The sequence below is a fragment of the Xylaria bambusicola genome, assembly GCF_022495145.1.
Source record: "Xylaria bambusicola strain CBS 139988 unplaced genomic scaffold F5B22scaffold_46, whole genome shotgun sequence".
In the NCBI taxonomy this organism is placed as follows: domain Eukaryota; kingdom Fungi; phylum Ascomycota; class Sordariomycetes; order Xylariales; family Xylariaceae; genus Xylaria; species Xylaria bambusicola.
The window spans coordinates 1-22667 of record NW_025953599.1 but is presented as its reverse complement, the minus strand read 5'-3'; the positions used below and the strand labels follow the sequence as shown (position 1 = coordinate 22667).

The following is a 22667-nucleotide window of genomic DNA, read 5'->3' as shown; positions in this document are numbered from 1 at the left end:
ACTAATCCGAATATATCAGCTACTTAGCTAGATACATATATCCACGACCTTACTTTTCAGCCCACGCACGCACGCCGACTAGATGCATCTCTTTGCTTTTTCCAATTCCGAAATAGGAAATAGATGCCGGACATAGACAGGTAGAAGGGCAATAGTGCATGCATCTGCATACTTACCGATGGCTAACACGGTGATCTCTGCAGCGCTTGCTTGCCATACAAGAGGATGGGTCTGTCCGCTAGTATATTCTCGGGCTACCGTACAGCATATTCCTCATCCGAGTCTGAAGTATTCCCTTCTCGATCCGGGGAACGAACACACGGGTTGATATAGAGGGACTTAGACAAGCGATCGGTCGATGTGGTGTGGTTGCGGGCTGCAGGTACGTGATAGGAGCGAACGGAGAAAGTGTTACAAGCCACCTGTATCACCATACATGCTTGCTGCGTAACCGGAACTCGGCACGGAGATAAGATAGATAAATGAAACATTCCTGTCTTGTATCAGAAGAAGGACCGATGGAAACGCTCGAGAAACGAGATCCAGATCGTGGGCATAGCAGGTAATTCTTTGGAAGGACGTTGACTAGGTCAGGTGATGTTACCTTGGCCGGGGGGCACTGCCACATTGTTAAGTTAAGCACTGAAAGCTCGGTGACAAGCAAATCATCAACATAGGTAATACCCTCGTCATTAAGAGCAAGTAATCCGTTTTGGCATATATACATATAAAGGGGTATCTGTCCTAAGCTACAAACAACCTCCGAGACTTTCGTTTTAATATGCGTAAAAAATCTCTATCATTCTCCAGCGTTTTGATTGTTGGCATGACCCATGCCCCAGTTAATCCAGTCTGAAAAGAAAGCACCCTGGATTTTGATTTTCCCTTTTTGGCAATCCGCAAAGGTCTGCGCATACACCGCATTGATGCGATCGATGTTCTCTTGGTCAGCAGCCCATAGGCTAGATGCGATTAGCAAGCTTGCCATCGACGCAGCCTTGGCAAAAGCATGGGACATATCTTTCGAAGCCTCCTCATGGATCTTCAGTAATAGAGTGACTTGAGCTTCCGTATCGACCTGGGTATCCTTACTCCGGATCTTTTTCGACGCCTTCGAAAAATCTGTGAGAATATTCATTGCTTTATTAGAAAGAGGTTTGACAGTCGTCGTCCTCACGAGTTCCATGAGTGGGAGAAGAAGGTCGAAGGCCAAAACGTTTGATGCTTCCTGTTTAACAAATATGTTGAGCAGATCTAGAATTCTGTGCTTGAAAAGAACAACAGACTCTTTGGCATCTTTCTTCTCACTCTTGCGCTTTGTGTTCTTGATCTGATGCTTGAAAACATCGACAAGCTTCTCATCTAATGCCATCATCTCCGAATCAGTCATGTCTGAATCGTTATCAGATGACTCCGCCTCTTGGTCCTTGTCAAGGCGGTGACTGTTGAGAACTTTGGCAAGTGCATCGTCAAGCGCAGCAAGATCAGCATCTTCAGCCTCGTTTTCTTCCTCATCCTTCTCTTCTTGGTTTTCATTTTGGTCCTCCTCCGCGTCTCCGTCCGACTTTGTATCAGCGTCATTAAGCGTCACGAATTCAACGTCGGAGCCAACTTCAGATATTTCGTCTTCGTCAGAGTCCGCGTCATCGCTACCTGAATTAGATTCTTCTATGTCTTCCATGTCGGCATCTTCATTATTCTCAAATAGCGCCTGGTAGCCTTTCGAGTTTTCTTCGGCTACCAATGGTTCTAAGAGTAGTTGAAGAGCTTCAGATGATATCTGTGATGCGAACGCATCAAAGACCTGTTCGCTAATCTGACGCAGCATAGGAGACTGCCGAGGAATCAAAGCGAAAAGAATCTCGATAAGAAGCTCTGACGCCCCGGCCTCCTTGCTCTTCACCTTCTCGGAACAGGCTTCAATATCTTCCAGGATACTGAACGCGTCTGGTGCACCATTGTACAACTGTAGAAGGGTAGCTGAATAGAGTAAAGCGAGACCAGTTGAGAGATTGCCGGAACTATCGCCCGATTTTTTGGAAACTTCAAGAAGTTTCGCCATTGCTTTCAAGGCGTCCTTGCGTTTAACCTCAATCTCGTTGTTCATTGCCACAGCAGTTGGTTTCACTGATCTCACAGCATCGCACAGATACTCAGCATTTTGGGATTGCTTGGCCACTTTGGAGAAAGCTGAGGCAAGCCGGTTGCGGAATATATCCCTAGTCTTGTCTGAAGGCTGGGGGGTAAATTCTTCTTGTAAGGAATATGCACAGGAAATAAGCTCTTTGACACCGATCTCAAGAGCGCTTTTGCTATCAGCATCTTTAGAATCGGTTGCGGACATTTTCACCTGGACAGTCATCTTGAAAATGTAGTCCGCATAGGCTTGTCGCAGCTTTTCAGCATCTTCAGGTACACTAGGCCAGTTAGAACAGATACTCGGACAGAAGAAAAGGCAAGATGTCTTACTCCTTTAGATTCATAACAGGTTCACGAAGAAGCTTCAGCACCTTCTTAGAATTATTTGGGGTGACCCATTGCAGTAGATTCTCGATTGTCTTGGAAGCCGTACGTTGATCAAAATCATAAAGCCCATATTTTCCAATGAGCTCTTTCAGAATAATGACCAGTAGCTCAGGATGCGTCTCCACTGCCTTCTCCATCGACTGTAGTGTTTTTAAAGCGGCGCGGTGAAGATAGCGATCTTCTTTGGCTGCCTGATTGATTAAACACTTCATCAAGTTACGTGTGAAGAGCTCTTTGACCAAGGACTTATCTACAGAAGCCAGACCGTGGATGTATTTCTGAAATAGCATAAAGCCGCGGAATTTTTGGCCGTCTGAAGCATTCTTGGAGAATAGTCCATCTACAAATGGGTGGTTAGTCAGGGTGTTAAGTCGTATGTATAGGAACAAGTCCGAGGAAACAACTCACCATCAATGACGGTCGTCCAGAAAAGTTTTACTTGATCTTTCGTAGACTTCTTATCCGTAGCGCTCGATTCTAATAATGTCGCCAGAATCAGGTCCCAAACAAAGTGTAGCTGTGCTGTCCAGTTGCTTTGTTTTAGCTTAGGCACTGCTGCATCCTCTCCGTTATCGTTTGCGACGTTTTCTTTGAGTACCCGAGCGACTTCGGGTAGAGAAACAGGGCTTAGAGGATCGACCCAGGGTTTCGCTGGGAGCTTAATGCCCGGATAGCAGCTTCGAGCACGCAGCCAAATGCCGACCCCCTCGGCAGTCTTTCCCAAACCTTGGTCGGCAAATCCCCGAAGTGCGGCTTCTGCTCTTTCTTGTCCCATCTGGGGAAGGCATTCCACTATGACCCAACCGCAGTGTGATCGAATCCAGACCTTTTTCTGCGCCATGTCTAGTAGCAACTCTAGGAGTTTAGGCCATCGTGTGCTGTCTGCGAACAGGATCTTGGCTTCGACAAAGCATTGTATACCAAACAATCGGCCGAAGAAGTAATCTCTTTCTTCCTGGCCAGGGACGTTCCCACCAATTGACGTCGCATCAACCAGTATACTCAGGACTTTATCAAATGTAAGGCCCGGGAATTTGGTGCTGGCTACGTCCGATGAGCCGAACAGCTGTCGCAGAATCTCAGTGATAACAAGGCTGAAACCGAGACGGGACGCATTGCGAGAGCTGGCGAGGCCACGAAACAGTCGCTTTTCGAGGTGCCTTTTCAGGGCGGGCTCGGAACCAGCGAGCAAGCCTGTGATCAATGCATCGGCGGCAGCGAGACGCTCGTCGTTATCGAGGCTTCCTAGAAGGTCATAAATCTTAGCTTCGCGTTTACGGTTCTCGCCGGTGTTCTCGTCTGCGAAGGGCGAATTGTCGAGGTCAAGGGGTGTTGATTGAGCGCCATTGGTAGCAGGTTCGTCGGGTTTGGAGCGCTTCTGGGACGGCTGTCCGCTTACGCCACCGGCCTTGTTGGCGCCGCGCTTGCGCTTCCCTCCCATGCCGAATCTAAGTGTTTGCTTTGCGATTGAAGAGGAGAAAAGAGGAGAAATCTCAGATCATTCCACTATGTCTGCCGCATGGAGCTCATCATTCATTCCAGGCGTCCTAAACCAAGCGAATGCGCAGTGCAGTTAGAGGGGCACTTTTTTTCTTTTCTGCCAGGCAGTATTGTACAAGGATTCAGCTCACCGCCCTGTGATGTCTCCATCAAATTTAGGCGGTGAGAGCCTGCCCTACCTTTCAGGGGCCGGTTAGGCCTGTCCTGTACTAGCGTATCTGCTAATGCTGCACCCTACCTAACCTAGTGAGGAATATTAGCGTCGCGCCATAGGTACTTCTACCAGAACTTCAAGTGACAACACAATGTACTGATATCTTTCTACTCATTGTCTAGGCTAGCAAAAGGGAAAAGAAAGGGCAAGGAGCTGAAAGAGGTTTAGGGAGCAGACATACTATACTGGAACGGTTTTTTTTACTACACAGTTGATGTTGAATCGTTATTGTTTGGAGAGTATAATGTATTTAATTCAAGAGCTGACTCCTATGCAAACTCGGTCGCTATCGAAAAGTTACCGTTCGTTGGCAAACAATTAACGATAGCAGGAAGAGGGTTCGCTGGTATAGAGATTTGCTCTTCAAATCGATTGAAATAGCCAACAGCTTTTAAAATTATAAGAGCAACAGTAAGAAGAGACAATTGCACCAACAATGGCACAGCTTACTCATTTCGAAAGATACCGTGAATTATCAAAGATCTACAACGTGAAGAACAAGTTTATGGTCGAGAAGCCCCCAAATGTAATCAGATTGTAAGAATAAGGTTCAATCTGAGAGGAGAAACGCAACTCACCCTTTGAGTGTCAAGAAAAGGGGTGCTTGATATGGCAGTAATGAGCTTTTTAGAGAGTCGAAGGGAAAGATCCAGAAAAAAGACTATAGTGAAGACGTGGCGCCAGTAAGGTCCACTCCATAGATGCCTTGCTTAATATATAACCCTGACTACTATGTAGGTAGCTACATATCATATACAATTTTGGAATCTAATTGCCTCCTTATGAGCAGCTATTACGTGCTGTTGTGCACAGAACTTTCCCTTTTCCTGTAAGCTCATATGCCTACTATGGTCCACTTCGTAGCTTCTTCATAGAGATTCACTTATACGGGGTTTTGTACTGGTCTATGGCCTCATAGTTGCTTTCCAGACATGAACCGGCAATAACTGGCTTGAGCACGTAAAACAGAGTAGGGAGGTATGAGCGAGAGTACCTAGATTTGACCATTTACCGTGGAGTACTGCAGATTCGGCAGTCATACCGTTAGCGATGACAACTAGAATAATAGCGGAGTATCCAGAGCAGCCATGGAGAGATAATACTTGTGTTGCAGCAGGAATCATCCAACACAAGTGGTGCGCCAAAGCGCGCCAGATGACGGTGGAAGAGGAGATATAATAACTATGAGTGGAAAATACGCCTAAATCAAGCTACTTTCCCTCTAACTCCCTCACCCTAACCTAGCGGTGACTTCCATGAGACGGCAAAAAGAACAGAATACATGAGTCCCAGCTCTGTACAAGTTTCAGCGGGGGTCTAATACGATCAAAATAACATTTCAGGATGTGAACGGGCGCTTCAAGCTGGCAGCTGTGTAAGATGAATCTCCATGACACGACTCTCGCGTATCACAAGCGAGAAAAAGCCGGCTATGGATATGATAGTGCGGATACCATTTGAATTTCATCACGAAAACTCGTGAGCTTAATCACTTAACAAGGCTATCACTAGGGAGTTTGGATACATGGCGAAATGAGCCCCTAAGTCTCCATGTGGAACATTATATCCATGTGGAATATTATACTATGCTAGATAATTGCTCACATCCGCCGAAGCCATTAACCAGTTGAGTTTCTGCTCTGGTATGTTTTATAGCAGGTTACGAGTTTTAATATGGATTTTCAAGGCCCTTTATGCAAAATAAAACAACTGTGACGGAGCGGCGCAGCGCTTTCACCAGCGGCGCAGCGCTTTCACCAGCGGCGCAGCGCTTTCACCAGCGGCGCAGCGCTTTCACCAGCGGCGCAGCGCTTTCGCTAGTGGCGCAGCGCTTTTATTAGCGGCGTAGCGCTTTCGCTAGTGGCGCAGCGCTTTTGCTAATGGCGCAGTGTGCCCCTAACAAGGGCGTACTACGCCCCAATAAAAGCGTACCTATAAGGGCGCTTTTAATAGGGGCGCTACACTCTAAGGATTAGCCGGAATACCTATATAATTAAAATTTTCTATATACTTTATTATAGGATTAATAATAAAATAATGCTTTTAATTTAACTTTAAAAACGTTATTTAAAAATATTAATTTAATTTTATTAATTATAAATATTTATTAAAGTTATAAACCTAATTTATTTATAAATTAAATTTTTAATTAAAATTAATATTTTTTTACTATTAATTATATAAAGTATATTTTTTTTTTACCTTTTAATTATTTAATATTTATAAATATATTTTATAAATATATAATATTTAAATTAAATTTAATAAAATTTATTATTTTAAATAATATTATATTATATTTAATTAAAAATTAAGTTAATTAATTTATTTATTTTTAAATATATATAAAGGTATATAATATTTAAAAGATAATAGATTAAATCCTTTATAAATATTTAAAAAGGTTAATACTTTTTTAAACTTTTAAATATTTTTAACTTTTATAAAGAAATTTATAAAGAAAAATATTATAATTTAAAAAAAAAGTAATTTATATTAAAGCTATAATTAAATAAAGGTTAAAATATAATAATTTTAATAAATTAATATTAATTTTAAATAAAAATATTAATAATAAAAAGTTTAAAAAATAATATAATAATATTATAATAATATAATTATTAAAAATAATTTAATAAAATACTTTTATAATTAAATATAATATACTTTTTAATTAAATTAATTATATAATTAATAAAAATTACTTTAAAATTATTTATATAATAATTATTAATAATAATAAATTATAAATTTAAAACTTTATTAAAATATTTTAAAATATTATTATTTTATTAAAATTTAATATTTTAATAATAATTTAATAGGATTATTATATTATATTTAAAAGGATAAATATTAAAAGTATTAATATAATAAAATAATATTAAAAATAAAATTTAATATATTAATATATTAAAATAAAGAATATTTTAAATATTAAAGGAATTTTAATAATAAAGAACTTTTTAAAAATATTTTTATAATATATAATATTTTTATAAATAAATATATAATTAATAAAAATTATTAAAAATAAAATATTAAAAAGATTAATTATAATATTAAATAACTTTAATAAAGTATTTAAAGGCTTTATTAATAAAAATAATATATAAAGGTATAAGGGTATAATAATTTTTATAACGTTTAATATAACCTTTTTAAATAATAATTTAAATAATAATACCTTTTAAAAGTTTTTAAAAGTATATAAAAAAAGAAAGGGATATTTATACTTATATATATTAAACTTTAAAGAAATATATTTATAAAAACTATAAAAGTATAAAAATTATAGTTTATAATTATTAAAAAAAGTAACTTACGCTTAATAAAACTATTAAATAAATAAACTATTAAGGATATTATAATAGGGCGGTGTGGCGCTTTTATTAGCGGTGTAACGCTTTTGCTAATAGCGCAGCGCTTTTGGCTAGTAGCGCAGTATGCCCCTAACGAAGGTGCATTATACCCCAGCAAAAGCATACCTATAAAGGCGCTTTTAGCAGGGATGCTATATTCTAAGGATTAGCTAAAATGTTTATATAGTTAAAATTTTTTATATACTTTATTATAGGATTAAAAATAAAATAATACTTTTAATTTAACTTTAAAAATATTATTTAAAAATATTAATTTAATTTTATTAATTATAAATATTTATTAAAGTTATAAATTTAATTTATTTATAAATTAAATTTTTAATTAAAATTAATACTTTTTTATTATTAATTATATAAAGTATATTTCTTTTTTTTACCCTTTAATTATTTAATATTTATAAATATATTTTATAAATATATAATATTTAAATTAAATTTAATAAAGTTTATTATTTTAAATAATATTATATTATATTTAATTAAAAAATAAGTTAATTAATTTATTTATTTTTAAATATATATAAAGGTATATAATATTTAAAGGATAATAAATTTAAATCCTTTATAAATATTTAAAAAGGTTTATACTTTTTTAAACTTTTAAACATTTTTAACTTTTATAAAGAAATTTATAAAAGAAAATATTATAATTTAAAGAAAAATAATTTATATTAAAGCTATAATTAAATAAAGGCTAAAGTATAATAATTTTAATAAATTAATATTAATTTTAAATAAAAATATTAATAATAAAAAGTTTAAAAAATAATATAATAATATTATAATAATATAATTATTAAGGATAATTTAATAAAATACTTTTATAATTAAATATAATATACTTTTTAATTAAATTAATTATATAATTAATAAAAATTGCTTTAAAATTATTTATATAATAATTATTAATAATAATAAATTATAAATTTAAAACTTTATTAAAGCGTTTTAAAATATTATTATTTTATTAAAGTTTAATATTTTAATAATAATTTAATAGAATTATTATATTATATTTAAAAGGGTAAATATTAAAAGTATTAATATAATAAAATAATATTAAAAATAGGACTTAATATATTAATGTATTAAAATAAGGGATATTTTAAATATTAAAGGAATTTTAATAATAAAAAACTTTTTAAAAGTAACGCATCTCCCACTTGACCTGGCCACCCCAATAACCTATATAAAACCCTATTATTTTAATCTTTAATAACTTTACGAATACTAACCGTACGATTTAATAATTAGTACCTTTAAATCCATTAGTTAAAGGGGAATCCAGAGGTATTTTTCACTATTTTTTATAAAATTTATTAAGCGAAATATTAAGCAATACGCTAAAGGAGCGCTAAGCAAGGATTAATTTAGCGCTTACTTTAGTGTATTGCTTAATAACTCCGCGAATATAGGTCGTAGAATTTAGTAAAGGGTACCGTTAAATAGCTCTTTCTATTACGAATCTAATGGTATATTTTACTATTTCATACGATTAGTATTCGTAGAGTTATTAAATTATCACGTGATTAATGCACCGACGTTTATTGTATGGGCTAGGGGGGTGGCCAGGTCAATTGGGTGGCCAGGTCAAGTGGGAGATGCGTTACTTTTATAATATATAATACCTTTATAAATAAATATATAATTAATAAAAGTTATTAAAAATAAAATATTAAAAAAATTAATTATAATATTAAATAATTTTAATAAAGTATTTAAAGGCTTTATTAATAAAAATAATATATAAAAGTATAAAGGTATAATAATTTTTATAATACTTAATATAACTTCTTTAAATAATAATTTAAATAATAATACCTTTTAAAAGTTTTTAAAAATATATAAAAAAAAGAAGGGATATTTATATTTATATATATTAAACTTTAAAGAAATATATTTATAAAAACTATAAAAGTATAAAAAATTATAATTTATAATTATTAAGAAAAGTAACCTATATTTAATAAAATTATTAAATAAATAAACTATTAAAAATATTAAAATATATTATAAATATATTTATTAAGATAACCTATATAAAATTATTTTTATTAATAGATAGAAAGTTGTTTATAAAGGAACTTTATTTAATTAAAAATTAAATAAAAAAAAAGTTCTTTAATAAATAAGTTATATATATTATAATTAGCTTAATACTTCTATTATTAAAGGCGCACTTAATAAAACTTAATTTAAAGGAAAAGGAACTATACTTCTATTATAAGTAATACCTTAACTTTATATAATTTTAATAATCCATTATTAAGAAATATTTAAAGCATTAAAGTATATTTACTTAATATTAACAAAATTGAAAAAGCATTTATTATTAATATAAATAAAGGTAATATAATTTTAAAAAGTTTTTAAAGTATTAAAGCATCCTTATATAATATAGCTTTAAATAAATAATAGTAATAATCTATATACCGGTATATTCTATTTCTTTAAATTATAATAATAAAAGCGTAGCGCTTTACAAATTATACTTTATACTTTTATATTAAGTTATTAATAAAAATTGCTTTATAGGAATAATTATTAACCTATTTTACCTTTTAAATAAATTTAATTTAAAAATATATTTAACTTTTAATTAAATATTATATATATTATTAAATAATATATTTATTAATAATTATAATATATTATATTTAATAAATGTAAAAAGAATTATTAAAACTAAATATATTTATTTTAATTAAGAATAAAAAGGTAATAAATATAAAAATAATATAATTTTTAATTTTTAATATAAGGAAAAGGATTATTAAAAATATACTTAATAGTAAATATGGGTTATATTTTATAGATTTAATATTTATTAAAGTAATATTTATTAAGGGCTTTTATATTAATATTATTTTTAAAGTATATTTATAAAATAATAAAATTTAATATTATAGTTTAAATTATATACTATACTTTAAAAAAATTAAAAATAATATCCTTATAATAAAGCTAATTAAATAGTATAATTTAATATTCCTTAAATATAAACCTATTTTTATTTATTTAAATAAGTTCTTTATAATATTAATAGTGGATTTTTTTATAAAGATTTTAGTAAATGTAGTAAAATTAATTATAAATATTAATAAAGTTAAGAAACGAAAGTGCTTATAAAGGCTATTAAATAATCCCTTAAAACTATAGGAAGATATAAAAATGCTATAACATTTTAAATTAAAATATTTAAAATTATATATATTTTAAATATTTATATATAAAGTATAAAATATAAAAATATTAAATATATTTAAATTTAAATATAAAGATTATATAATAATATATATTTATTAAATGCTTTTAAAAAGGATATTAAAAAAGCATTTTATAAAATTGTTTTAAAAAGTTAATTAAAATTTATTTAATTATTTAGGAGGTTATAATAGTATAAATTAATTATTTATATTTAAAGATAAGTTTAATAGTTATATTTAAATATATTTATTTATAAATAAATTGTTAGATAAAGTTTTTAATAGATTATATAGGTTTAAATATTAAGTAATATATTATTTTTAACTTCTTATTTATAAGTTTTAAAGTAATAATAAGAAAGTAATAATTGTAATAAAAGGTAAAATATATTATAAGATCTGGGTAAAAAATAAAAGAATTAATGCTAAACTTTTTTTACTTTATTAAAAAGAAGGTTTTGGAAAAATTAAAAAAGTAGGAAAAGAAATAATTAAAAAGGTATTTAAAATATTACTTAAAATAGCGCTTTTAAAGAAGTTATAGCTTAAGGTAGCCTAAATAATAGCTTAATTATATAATATAAGCCTTTTAAAGATATATAGTTTATATATGCCCTATAAGGTACTAAAGTACTAGTTTGTTTAATATTTTTAATAATATATATTTAAAAGAATAAAAGAGCTAATAAATAATTTAAGGCTTAATTAAAATAGCATTTATATATATAGATATAAAATATATTTATTAAAAAAGGATTATAATATAAATAAATATAAATATAATTATAAAGTTAAACTTTAAATATATATTAAATATTTAATAAAATATAAATTAATTAAGGTATATTAAATATAAATATTTTAATTAAAGGAGGTTATTATTATTAAGGATATAAAATTTAATAAAGAATTTTATTATAATAAGGAATAGAAGCGTTTAATAATAAAGGTTATTAAAGTATATATAAAGCTTTTATAAATTATAAAAGAGGTTAAAGACCTTAATAATATTAAGGATATTTAATTAAAAGTAAAGGATATAATATTTAAGTTAAATATAAATATTCCTATTAATAATAAGGGGAAGATATTATATAACTTTATTAAACCCTTTATTACCCTTCCGGAAAAATAAAAGTTAAGGGTAGGTATATTTAGGGATTAAAAGAAAGGATCCTTTAAAGGTTTATAATATAAACTTATAACTCCTTAAGAAATATTTAAGCTAGATAAGCACCATTTTATAATAGAGGGCAACTTTAGCAATATAAATTAAATAGGAGATAATATACCTTAGGGAGCTATTATATTAAATATATAAAGTAATAAATTATTATTAATAAGTATACCTTTTATACTTAAAGTAAAGCTTTAACTATTAATTAAAAGATAAAAATATAGGTAAAGGGTATTTCCTTTAATAATAAAGTTAAGTTAAAAAGTTAAAGGTATAGCCTTAAAGCTTTAAAATAAAAATTAAAAGTATTTAAAGAGAAATATTAACATTATTATTTTTTTAATTATAATATTTTTTAATAATAAAATATATATTTTATATAATAAATATTAAGAAGTATTTTTATAAATATTTTTATTAAATATAATAAAAGCATTATATTAAAGGGATAAAGAATATAAAATACTTTATATTATATTTATAATTATAATTATTTATAATAAAAGAATATAGTTAGGATCCTATTAAGGGTATATATATTATAATAATTTAAAAAATCTATTATTTAAAAGTTAAAAAGATTTTAAAATATATGCTTTAAAAGAAAAGTTTAAAAAAAATGCTAAAAAGGAATTTTAAGGGTTAAAAAATATAAGTACTTTAAAGGTTATACTTAAGGAACAATTTAAAAATACCCTATTATTATTAAAATAAGTATTTACTTATAAATTTAATAAAAAGGGCTATTTAAAAATATGTAAATTATAAGTAATTATAAAAAAGGACCTTTAAATAGAAAATACCCTATAATTAACCTATATTATAACTTTAGCTATAAAAACGTTTAAATTAATAATAGCGTTAATAATATATTTAAACTTAAAAATTAAATAGTATAATATAATAAAGGTATTTTTAAATATTATTTAAAAAAAGTAAAGCGTAATTATAATAAATCTTTTTAAAGGATTTATAAATAAAAATAAAGTTAATTTATTAATATATACTTTATATAGGTTATAAGATTTATTATTATTATAATATAAAAAGTTTATAAAAATATTTTAAATTAATAGTATAATTACTTTTTTAAAAAAGCTATATTTATTTTATATTTTAAATTACTATATATTTATTATTTTTTATATTAATAACTTTATAATTTTATATAAAAAGGATTATTAATTTTAAATATAAAAGATTATTAATTAAATTAAGGGCGCTTATAAACTTAAAGAATAAAAAAATGCTTTATAGTTTTTTAATATAAGGATAATTAAAAATAAAAAATAAAAGATTATAATATTACTTTATAACCAATATATTAAAAAAGTAATAAAGTATTATAGATTTAATAATTAAAGTTAAGTATTAATAATTCCTTTATTATATAAGAAATTAAAAAAATTCTTAAGATAAGCTATAAAGTATAAAATTAAAGCATTTTAAAAGTATATTGGAATAATTTTATATAATGCTATTATATTAAAATTAAATATAATTTATATAGTAGTACAATTATTAAAATTTTTAACTAATCTTAAGCTAAATTATTTAAAGGTAATAAATTAAATTATTAAATATATATATATTATAAGGTTTTTATATATTATATATAGCAATTAAAATATAAGTATATAAGTATTTATTATAATAAGAAATGCCTCCTTTATAAATAATTAAAAGATTAAGTATTTTTTATATAGGTATATTATTTTATTATTTAAAAGTATAATTATATAAAAAGTAATATAATAAAGCATAGTTATTATATTAATAATTAAGGCTAAAATAAATACTTTATTATTTATAGGAAAGGAAATAATAATATTTAAATAGCTTTTAAAAGATATTATATATAACCTTAAAAAAGTATAGATAATTTTTTTAAATAATTAATAAACTATATATTTTATAATAAGGGAAAATAAATATATTAATATTTAATTCTATTATATAAATATTTAAAATATATAAATAAAATAAAAGTATATTAAAGGATTTTTTAAAGTTATATATTTATTAATAATATAAATACCTATTAATAGACTTATTAAAAATATATTAAAAGTATAATTTAAACATTTTAAAGTATTTATTAATTTAAAAGATAAAAGCATTATAGTTATAAAAAGTAAATAAAAAAATAAATATATAATTAATCCTAGGTATAAAGCCCCTTTTAATTTCCATTTAAAAATTTAAACTAAATTAAAACAATAGGTAGCGGACTATACCTTATAAAAATAACGGTACAATAGTAAAAGGAAAAGGAGGAAAGTATCCTTTTTAAGGGAAGGAGCTAGGTATAACGGGCTTATTTTCTTTTTTTTCTTTTTCGTTTTCTTTATCTTTATCCTTAAAGGATAGAAAATTATTGGGTATAGTAATATTGGGGATAGGTATTATTTAATTAATAAGGAAAAGCGTAATGTTCTTCTTTATTTTCTTCTTTTTTTATTGCTTTAAAAAGCGGGTAGTGTAATAAGATTTAATAGCCTTTATAAAGGCATCCTTTAAAAAAAACGCTTTATAAAGGGCTATATAAACTTTTTAAATAGCTTAAACGTTTATTAAATAATTAAAGTATATTAAAAGAATTATAAAAAGGAAATTAAACTTATATCTTTATTAATTATAAAAGCTAAAAGAATAATAATAATAATAATAATAATAGTAATAATATAATAAGGGCTATAAAACTAATAAACCTAACTATTTTAATTAAATATATATTATAAATTTTATAATTATAAAAGTTTAATAATTTTACTTTTATTCTTTTTATATTATTAATTTAAAAGTATTAAAGGTACTTTATAATAAAAAAGAAATATTTAAAGTATTTATATAAATATATATAGTTTATAGTTCTTTTAATATTAAAAGTATTAAAAACCTTTTTTAACTATTTATTTATAAATATTTAACTTTTTTATAAGGAAGAATTAAATATATTAATTATAAAGGATTAGGGTAAATTTTAATACTATTAATAACCGGGCATTAAAGCTAAAGGTAATAAAAGAGGTAAATAAAGGTATAATAAAAGGAAAAGCGTAATAAAAGTAAATAAAAGTATAAATAATATATATAATAGTTAAAGTATCTTTTTCCTTTTTCTTTTCTTTTTTATTTTTATTATTATTATTATTATTTTTATTTTTATCCTTATTTTTATTATTAATAATAATAATAATAGGGGTAATAGGGGTAGGCGGGTAAAGAAGGGTAGTTAAATATAAAAGTAATATAAGTATAAAAAAGAAAGGGGGGGCAAGGCTAAAGTTAAATAAGTATAAAGAAAAAAGGTTAAAATCTATATTAAATTTTTCCTATATTAATATTTATATTATATTTTTTATAAACTTTAAATAAAAGTATATTATACTCTATAAAAATTAATTAAAAATAAATTATAAAAATATATTTATATATTGGAATTATTATTCTCCTTTAAAAAGGAAAGGTTAATAAAGTAAAGGTAAAAAAAAGTTTATAATAATATCTTTATATATATATATTAATATAATTCTTTAAACTTTAAAAGTATATAATATTAATAATATAAATAATATTAAACTATAATAAATATACTTTTAAAAAATATATATTTTAAAGAAAATAATACTATTTAAAAAAATAACTTATTAAATAAGGTTTTAATTATTAATAAAAAGTAAAAAGTTAATAAATATATTATAAAATAAAAAGTATTATATATATTATATAATATATTAAAAATTATAAAAGGATAAAAAGGAAAAAGAAAAGGGAAAAAGCTTTACTTTAAAATATTAAAGGGAATATATATCCTTTATATATTATACTTTTAAATATATAATTATTATAATAATATTAAATAAATAAATAATAAAACTTTATATAATAATAATACTTTTTAATAAAATATTTATTAATATATTAACTTTAAATATTGTATTTAATAAATATAAATAATAAAGGTTATTTTAATAAATATTAAATAATTAATAATATAAACTTTATATATTAACTTTAAATATTATTATAATAAATATTAAAAGTAAAGCATTATAAATAATATATAAAAATAATTATATAATTTAATATTATAAATTTAAAGAATATTAATTAAAGTAAATATATTAATATAAAGTAAAATATAAAGCATTTAAGTTATTTTATTTATTTTAATTAATAAAGGGTTAAATATATATTAAAAGGAAATTAGGTAAAAATATTATTAAAGTTAAAAAGGTAGGAATAGGTCCAAATATATAAAGGAAATGCTAGGTGCATTATAGTTTACTAATTATACGGAACGCCGAAGTCGAGTAGTTAACTATATAGCAATGCTATCTAATTGGGGAATGTATAATGGAATAGTGCAGCGCTTTTACCAATAGTACAGCGCTTTTACGAATAGCGTAACGCTTTTGCTAATAGTATAGCGCTCCTAGCTAGTAGCGTAATGCGCCTCTAATAAGGGTATACTACGCCCTAGTAAAAGTATACTTATAAGGGTGCTTTTAATAAGGGCGCTACGCTTTAAGGATTAATTAAAATATTTATATAATTAAAATTTTCTATATACTTTATTGCAGGATTAAAAATAAAACAATGCTTTTAACTTAACTTTAAAAACGTTGCTTAAAAATACCAGTTTAATTCCATTAACTATAAATATTTGTTAAAGATATTAAAATATATTATAAATATATTTATTAAAATAACCTAACGCATCTCCCACTTGACCTGGCCACCCAATTGAGCTGGCCACCCCCCTAGCCCATATAAAAAATGTCGGTGCGTTAATCACGTGATAATTTAATAACTTTACAAATATTGGTCGTATAGAATAATAAAATATACCATTAGATTCGTAATGAAGAGAGCTATTTAACGGTACCCTTTACTAATTCTTACGACTTATATTCGCAGAGTTATTAAGCAATACGTTAAAGTAAGCGCTAAATTAATCCTTGCTTAGCGCCCCTTTAGCGTATTGCTTAATATCTTGCTTAATAAATTTTATAAAAAATAGTAAAAAATACCGCTGGATTCCTTATTGAATAACGGATCTAATGGTATTAATTATTTTATTGTAGGCCCAATATTGGTTAAGTTATTACAGATTGAAACATTGGACTTTTATATAGGTTAAGGGGGTGGCCAGCTCAATTGGGTGGCCAGGTCAAGTGGGAGATACGTTATATAAAACTATTTCTATTAATAAATAAAAGGTTGCTTATAAAGGAACTTTATTTAATTAAAAATTAAATAGGAAAAAGAAGTTCTTTAATAAATAAGTTATATATATTATAATTAGCCTAATGCTTTTATTATTAAAGGCGTACCTAACGAAACTTAACTTAAAGGAAAAGGAACTATATTCCTATTATAAATAGTACCTTAATTCCATACAATTCTAATAGTCCGCTATTAAAAAGTATTTAAAATATTAGGGTATATTTATTTAATATTAATAAAATTAAAAAAGCATTCGTTATTAATATAGATAAAGGCAATATAGTTTTAAAAAGCTTTTAAAGCATTAAAGCATTTTTATATAGTATAGCTTTAAATAAATAATAATAATAATCCATATATTAATGCCTTCTATTTCTTTAAACTATAGTAATAGGAGTATAGCGCTTTATAAACTATACTTTATACTTTTATATTAAAGCGCTAATAAAGATTGCTTTATAGGAGTAATTATTAACCTATCCTACTTTTTAAATAAATTTAATTTAAAGGTATATTTAACCTTTAATTAAATATTATATATATTATTAAATAATATATTTATTAATAACTATAATATATTATATTTAATAAATCGAAAAAAATTATTAAAATTAAAAATATTTATTTTAATTAAGGATAAAAAAATAATAAATATAGGAATAATATAATTCCTAATTTTTAATATAAGGAAAAGGATTATTAAAAATGCACTTAATAATAAATATAAGTTATATTTTATAGATTTAATATTTATTAAGGTAACATTTATTAAGGGCTTTTATATTAATATTATTTTTAAAGTATATTTATAGGATAGTAAAATTTAATATTATAATTTAAATTATATATTATACTTTAAAGAAATTAAAAATAATATCCTTATAATAAAGCTAATTAAATAATATAACTTAATATTCCTTAAATATAAACCTATTTTTATTTATTTAAATAAATCCCTTATAATATTAATAATAAATTTTCCTATAAAAATTCCGGTAAATATAGTAGGATTAATTATAAATATTAATAAAGTTAGGAAATAAAAGCGCTTATAAAAGCTATTAAATAATCCTTTAAAACTATAAAAGGATATAAAAATATTATAGCATTTTAAATTAAAATATTTAAAACTATATATACTTTAAGCATTTATATATAAGGTATAAAATATAAAAATATTAAATATATTTAAACTTAAATATAAAAATTATATAATAATATATATTTATTAAATATTTTTAAAGAAAATATTAAAAAGGCATTTTATAAAACTATTTTAAAAAGTTAATTAAGATTTATTTAATTACTTAAAAGGTTATAATAATATAAATTAATTATTTATATTTAAAGATAACTTTAATAGCTATATTTAAATATATCTATTTATAAATAAATTATTAAATAAAGTTTTTAATAAATTATATAGGTTTAAACGTTAAATAATATATTATTTTTAATTTCTTATTTATAAGTTTTAAAGTAATAATAAAAAAGCAATAATTATAATAAAGGGTAAAATACGTTATAAAATCTAAGTAAAAAATAAAGGAATTAATATTAAACTCTTTTTATTTTATTAAAAAGAAGGCTTTAAAGGAGCTAAAAGAATAGGAAAAGAAATAATTAAAAAGATATTAAAAATGTTATTTAAAGCAGTACTTTTAAAAAAGTTATAATTTAAAACAAACTAAATAATAGCTTAACTATATAATATAAGCCCTTTAATGGTATATAATTTATATATATTATATAAAGTATTAAAATATTAATTTATTTAATATTTTTAATAATATATATTTAAAAAAATAAAGAAGTTAATAAATAATTTAAAGCTTAATTAAAATAGTATTTATATATATAAATATAAAGTATATTTATTAAAAAAGGACTATAATATAGGTAAATATAAATATAACTATAAAATTAAACCTTAAATATATATTAAATATAAATACTTTAGCTAAAGGAGGTTATTATTATTAAAAATGTAAAATTTAATAAGGAACTTTATTATAATAAAAAATAGGAATATTTAATAATAAAGGTTATTAAAGTATATATAAAGCCCTTATAAATTATAAAAAAGATTAAAAACCTTAATAATATTAAGAATATTTAATTAAAATATAACAAATATAATATTTAAATTAAATATAAATGCTTTTATTAATAATAGGGGAAAGATATTATATAACTTTATTAAACCCTTTATTACCCTTTTAAAAAAATAAAAGTTAAGGATAGATATATTTAAAAATTAAAAAAAAGGATCCTTTAAAGGTTTATAATATAAACTTATAACTTTTTAAAAAATACTTAAGCTAAATAAATACTATTTTATAATAAAGGGCAACTTTAATAATATAAATTAAATAGGAAATAATATACTTTAAGGAGCTATTATATTAAATATATAAAGTAATAGGTTATTATTAATAAATATACCTTTTATATTTAAAGTAAAGCTTTAACTATTAATTAAAAGATAAAGATATAAATAAAGGGTATTCCTTTTAATAATAAGGTTAAGTTAAAAAGTTAAAGGTATAACTTTAAAGCTTTAAAATAAAGATTAAAAGTATTTAAAGAAAAATATTAATACTATTATTTTTTTAACTATAATATTTTTTAATAATAAAATATATATTTTATATAATAAATATTAAAAAGTATTCCTATAAATATTTTTATTAAATATAATAAAGGTATTATATTAAAGGGATAAAAAATATAAAACCTTTTATATTATATTTATAGCTATAGTTATTTATAATAAAAGAATATAGTTAAAATCCTATTAGGGGTATATATATTATAATAATTTAAAAAATCTACTATTTAAAAGTTAAAAAGATTTTAAAATATATATTTTAAAAAAGAAGTTTAAAAAAAATGTTAAAAAGGAATTTTAAGGGTTAAAAAATATAAACGCTTTAAAGGTTATACTTAAAGAATAGTTTAAAAACGCCCTACTATTATTAAATAGGTATTTACCTATAAATTTAATAAAAAGGGCTATTTAAAAATATATAAATTGTAAATAGTTATAAAAGGGGACCTTTAAATGGAAAATACCTTATAGTTAACCTATGCTATAACTTTAATTACAAAAATGTTTAGATTAATAATAGCGTTAATAATATATTTAGACTTAAAGATTAAATAGTATAATATAATAAAGGTATTTTTAAATGCTATTTAAAAAAAGTAAAGTATAATTATAATAAATCTTTTTAAAGGATTTATAAATGGAAATAAAGTTAATCTATTAATATATACTTTATATAAATTATAGGATTTATTATTATTATAGTATAAAAAGTTTATAAAAATGCTTTAAGTTAATAATATAATTGCTTTTTTAAAAAAGTTATAACGCATCTCCCACTTGACCTGGCCACCCAATTGACCTGGCCACCCTAATAATCTATATAAAACTACATTATTTCAATCTTTAATAACTTTATGAATACTGATTGTACAATTTAATAATTAATACCGTTAAATCCGTTAGTTAAAGGGAAATCCAGAGGTATTTTTTACTATTTTTTATAAAATTTATTAAGCGAGATATTAAGCAATACGCTAAAGGGGCGCTAAGCAAGGATTAATTTAGCGCTTACTTTAACGTATTGCTTAATAGCTCCGCGAATATAAGTCGTAAAAGTTAGTAAAGGGTACCGTTAAATAGCTCTCTTCATTACGAATCTAATGGTATATTTTATTATTTTATACGACTAATATTCGTAAAGTTATTAAATTATCACGTGATTAGTGCACCGACGTTATTTGTATGGGCTAGGGGGGTGGCCAGGTCAATTGGGTGGCCAGGTCAAGTGGGAGATGCGTTATTTATTTTATATTTTAAATTATTATATATTTATTATTTTTTATATTAATAACTTTTTAATTTTATATAAAAAGGATTATTAATTTTAAATATAAAAGATTATTAATTAAATTAAAGGCATTTATAAGCTTAAAAAATAAAAAGATGTTTTATAGTTTTTTAATATAAAAATAATTAAAAATAAAAAATAAAAAATTATAATATTACTTTATAATTAATATATTAAAAAAATAGTAAAGCATTATAGATTTAATAATTAAAGTTAAGTATTAATAATTTCTTTATTATATAAAGAATTAAAAAAGTTTTTAAAATAGGCTATAAAGTATAAAATTAAAGCATTTTAAAAATATATTGGAATAATTTTATATAATATTATTATATTAAAATTAAATATAGCTTATATAATAGTATAATTATTAAAGTTTTTAATTAATCCTAAGTTAAATTATTTAAAAGTAATAAATTAAATTATTAAATATATATATATTATAAAGTTTTTATATATTATATATAATAATTAGAATATAAATATATAAATGCTTATTATAATAGGAAATGCCTTCTTTATAAATAATTAAAAAGCCAGGTATTCTTTATATAAGTATATTATTTTACTATTTAAGGGTATAATTATATAAAAAGTAATATAATAAAGTATAGTTATTATATTAATAATTAAAGCTAAAATAAATACTTTATTATTTATAAAAAAGGAAATAATAATATTTAAGCAGCTTTTTAAAAATATTATATATAACTTTAAAAAAGTATAAATAATCTTTTTAAATAATTAATAAGCTATATATTTTATAATAGGGAAAAATAAATATATTAATATTTAACTTTATTATATAAATATTTAAAATATATAAATAAAATAAAAGTATATTAAAGAATTTTTTAAAGTTATATATTTATTAATAATATAAATATTTATTAATAGATTTATTAAAAATATATTAAAAGTATAGTTTAAATATTTTAAAGTATTTATTAATTTAAAAAATAAAAGTATTATAGTTATAAAGAATAAATAAAAAAATAAATATATAATTAATTTTAAATATAAAGCCCCCTTTAATTTTTATTTAAAAAATTTAAATTAAATTAAAATAATAAGTAACGGATTATATTTTATAAGAATAATAATATAATAATAAAAGGAGGAAAAGGAGGAAAAAAGTATTCTTTTTAAAGGAAGGAGTTAAATATAATAAGCTTATTTTCTTTTTCTTTTTTTTTCTTTTTTTTATTTTTATTTTTAAAGGATAAAAAATTATTAAATATAGCAGTATTAAAGATAGGTATTATTTAATTAATAGGAAAAAGTATAATATTTTTCTTTATTTTCTTTTTTTTTTATTACTTTAAGGAATAAGTAGTATAATAAAACTTAATAACCTTTATAAAGGTATTCTTTAAAAAGAATGCCCTATAAAAGGCTATATAAACCTTTTAAATAGTTTAAATATTTATTAAATAATTAAAGTATATTAAAAGAATTATAGGAAGGGAATTAAATTTATATTTTTATTAACTATAAAAGCTAAAAGGATAATAATAATAATAATAATAA

The 22667-nt window shown here is 23.5% G+C and overlaps 2 protein-coding genes across 2 annotated transcripts; both read right to left on the bottom strand.

Annotated features, from left to right (window-relative positions):
- Nucleotides 1-664: 664 nt before the first annotated feature.
- On the bottom strand, nucleotides 665-4224 carry F5B22DRAFT_619753 (DNA polymerase phi-domain-containing protein). Its single transcript, XM_047975794.1, has 3 exons — nucleotides 2935-4224; nucleotides 2470-2866; nucleotides 665-2417 (listed from the first exon to the last, which is right to left on the bottom strand). The coding sequence occupies exons 1-3, from the start codon at nucleotides 3965-3967 to the stop codon at nucleotides 800-802; spliced, it is 3048 nt and encodes a 1015-aa protein (XP_047827595.1). The 5' UTR covers nucleotides 3968-4224; the 3' UTR covers nucleotides 665-799.
- Nucleotides 4225-4880: 656 nt separating this feature from the next.
- F5B22DRAFT_619752 (uncharacterized protein) lies at nucleotides 4881-5890 on the bottom strand. The gene has a single exon (XM_047975793.1). It carries the CDS (start codon nucleotides 5362-5364, stop codon nucleotides 5146-5148), a length of 219 nt encoding a protein of 72 aa, XP_047827594.1. The 5' UTR covers nucleotides 5365-5890; the 3' UTR covers nucleotides 4881-5145.
- Between the last annotated feature and the right edge of the window lie 16777 nt (nucleotides 5891-22667).

Bases quoted from the DNA above. Each gene is read 5' to 3' on its own strand.
- F5B22DRAFT_619753 (XM_047975794.1), bottom strand. From the start codon at position 3,967: ATGGGAGGGAAGCGCAAGCGCGGCGCCAACAAGGCCGGTGGCGTAAGC. The intron at 2,867-2,934 runs GTGAGTTGTTTC...ACCCATTTGTAG, and splicing joins CTGGACGACCGTCATTGATG to ATGGACTATTCTCCAAGAAT. The intron at 2,418-2,469 runs GTAAGACATCTT...TAACTGGCCTAG, and splicing joins CCTGTTATGAATCTAAAGGA to TGTACCTGAAGATGCTGAAA.
- F5B22DRAFT_619752 (XM_047975793.1), bottom strand. From the start codon at position 5,364: ATGATTCCTGCTGCAACACAAGTATTATCTCTCCATGGCTGCTCTGGA.